Source organism: Syngnathus floridae, chromosome 18 (assembly GCF_059516105.1).
Source record: "Syngnathus floridae isolate MCC-2025c chromosome 18, RoL_Sflo_1.0, whole genome shotgun sequence".
NCBI lineage: Eukaryota > Metazoa > Chordata > Actinopteri > Syngnathiformes > Syngnathidae > Syngnathus > Syngnathus floridae.
Genome location: NC_142430.1, coordinates 3,814,597 through 3,816,895, shown reverse-complemented (window position 1 = coordinate 3,816,895; position 2,299 = coordinate 3,814,597). Strand labels below are relative to the sequence as shown.

The 2,299-nt window shown below is 54.5% G+C and overlaps 1 protein-coding gene across 1 annotated transcript; it reads right to left on the bottom strand.

The window, feature by feature from the left end:
* Positions 1–37: 37 nt before the first annotated feature.
* Positions 38–2,218, bottom strand: arg1 (arginase 1). Its single transcript, XM_088360518.1, has 8 exons — positions 1,999–2,218; positions 1,829–1,901; positions 1,292–1,466; positions 1,049–1,208; positions 889–983; positions 701–808; positions 503–639; positions 38–417 (listed from the first exon to the last, which is right to left on the bottom strand). The coding sequence occupies exons 1-8, from the start codon at positions 2,146–2,148 to the stop codon at positions 254–256; spliced, it is 1,062 nt and encodes a 353-aa protein (XP_088216644.1). The 5' UTR covers positions 2,149–2,218; the 3' UTR covers positions 38–253.
* Between the last annotated feature and the right edge of the window lie 81 nt (positions 2,219–2,299).

Below are 2,299 nucleotides of genomic sequence, written 5' to 3'. Positions count from 1 at the left end.
CGTTCTTTTGATTCAATAACTTTGATACACAAAAATGTGTGTTGTGTGAGCTTCTTTGGCTTCATTTATTTTTTTAATCAGCAAGTGAAGGGTTTGTCACTCTTGGACAAGCACCTTTGACGTGCTTGGAAATCACAAAGCTTGGACCAGGTTCTGAATGGTCTGTCAAGAGAAAAAAAGTAGGACCTTAAGCGAGACTTGAAGGATTGTGAGGAAATGCGGGAAGGAGCGCAAGGCCTCGCTTTTGCAGTCGTCACGCGTCAGGCAGGCAGAACTCATCCGGGTGGTTCCCCTCCCTCAGGCGTCCGAAGCAGCCCAGCAGAACGTCCAGCGCAGCCCTGGCCGTGCGCCGCACCTCCTGCTCCGACACGCCCACCGCAGGGTTCACCTCCACCACGTCCACTGCCGACAGCAGCCCTGAACAAACACAACAGACATGTGACAAGGGGCTGACAAATGCACAGGAACAGCAAAGTTTGAAGGACACGTGTGCATTTCTGACCGGTGTTGGCGATGTGTTCTGCAATGTACACGCCCTCCCTGTAGGTGAGGCCGCCCGGCACGGGCGTCCCCGTCGCTGGGGTGACGGCCGGGTCCAAGGCGTCCACGTCATAGCTCAGGTGGATCGGCCTCCTGGCCCTGCTCCGAGGCAACGAGTGACTGCGGGACCGACCACGTGGCGAGCTTCTACAGCACTTACCCGTCTTTACACAGGAAGTCGCACGTCTCCTCCATTACTTGGCCAACGCCCAGAGCGTCCACCTGTGTCATGGAGAAGGCCTTCACGCCCGCCAGCTTCAGCAAGTAACTGCGCACCGGCGGGAAAAGGCACAGTATGATCAAGCCCTCTCGGAACAGGAACACACACACAGGTTAAAGAAGACTTACTGCTCCTCGGGGTCCAGGTCTCTCAGGCCGATGTAGACCAAATGTTTGGCCGACACGCACGAGCTCATCCACGAGAAGTTGGGCAGGACTGGGATCTGATTTTGAAGAAAAAGCAAACGAGAGCAAATAGATATTTGGTCTTTTTTTTTTTTTTGCTGACCTTTGGGTGCAACTCGCGGAGCAGGTAGGACACGGGCTGGCCGTGCATGTTTCCCGTGGGCGTGCTCAGCGGCGTGTTGATGTCGGCGTGGGCGTCCACCCAAACCAGGCTCACATCCCCCACAGCCGACGTGTGCCCGTGGACAGAGCCAATGGCCAGGCTGGAAAAGGTGATGGCGGAGGCGGTGTCATGTTTTCAATTCAACCCACAGCCAAAACAAAGCGCGCCGAGCAAGCGAGCGACCTGTGGTCTCCGCCCAGCACGACCGCCGTGTGTCCGTTGCGCTTCACCGCCCGCACCGCCTCTGACAGCCTTAGGTTGGCGCTGCCCACCGCCCGGGGATGTTTCACCCGCCCCACCGGCTCGTCGGGCAGAACATCCTCAAATGTCAAGTTGCCGTAATCCTTCACCACGCAGCCTGCAGGGACAAAAAAAATGATGATGTTTTGCCGGGACGGGAAGACATGTGATGCTCTCAGAGCTCACATACAGAAAAGCAAACATCATTCATGTTTGTGCTAAAATTGTTTGCTCTGAAATAAACAAGGCCAGTCAACTTGAGTGTCTGTGTCTCGCACAGAGCAAAGTCAACCGGTTCAGCACACAGTAACCAGTCTGCTGTTCAATATGTAACCGTGAAAAAGTGGGAGAGCCAACGAGCAAGCGCATGCATGACAGTCAACACTTAGCACGACATGAATTTGTGATAAAAACTGTATGTCGTTGCTTTCTGTTCTGACCAGCCAATCAGAAGACAGTAAAATGCAGATTGATTGTTACCTTGCGCCTGCAGCTTACGTACGAGTCCCTCGGCGCGAATCGCGTCCGGTCCGAGCTCCACACCATCCCGGGGCTGTGCCGCCGCCCCCACAAACAAAAATGCTTTTCTTGTTATGCCGCCCTGAATGGTCCAGCAGGCTAAGTACGGAACCGAGGTCACCTGACCTCACCTGTCCTTTGGAGAAAGGCGCGCCAACGATCCCCACGGAGCGCATCTCCTGGAGATGACGGTGAGGATGGTAAAAATGGCGAGGATGAGGAGGAAAATGACATGTCGTAGAGGTGATGATAAGCTGCAGAGCCGTCCTGGCACGCTGCATGGTGCTGAATGAAGAAGCAAGAAGACGCACAGATAGAGAGCAAGAGAGCAAGCAAGAGAGAGCGAGCAAGCTCTCCCACCCGGGACAGTGTGACGTCACTCATGTTAATCATTGAACAGACAAAACAAGAAGGTACCCACCATTGCTAGAG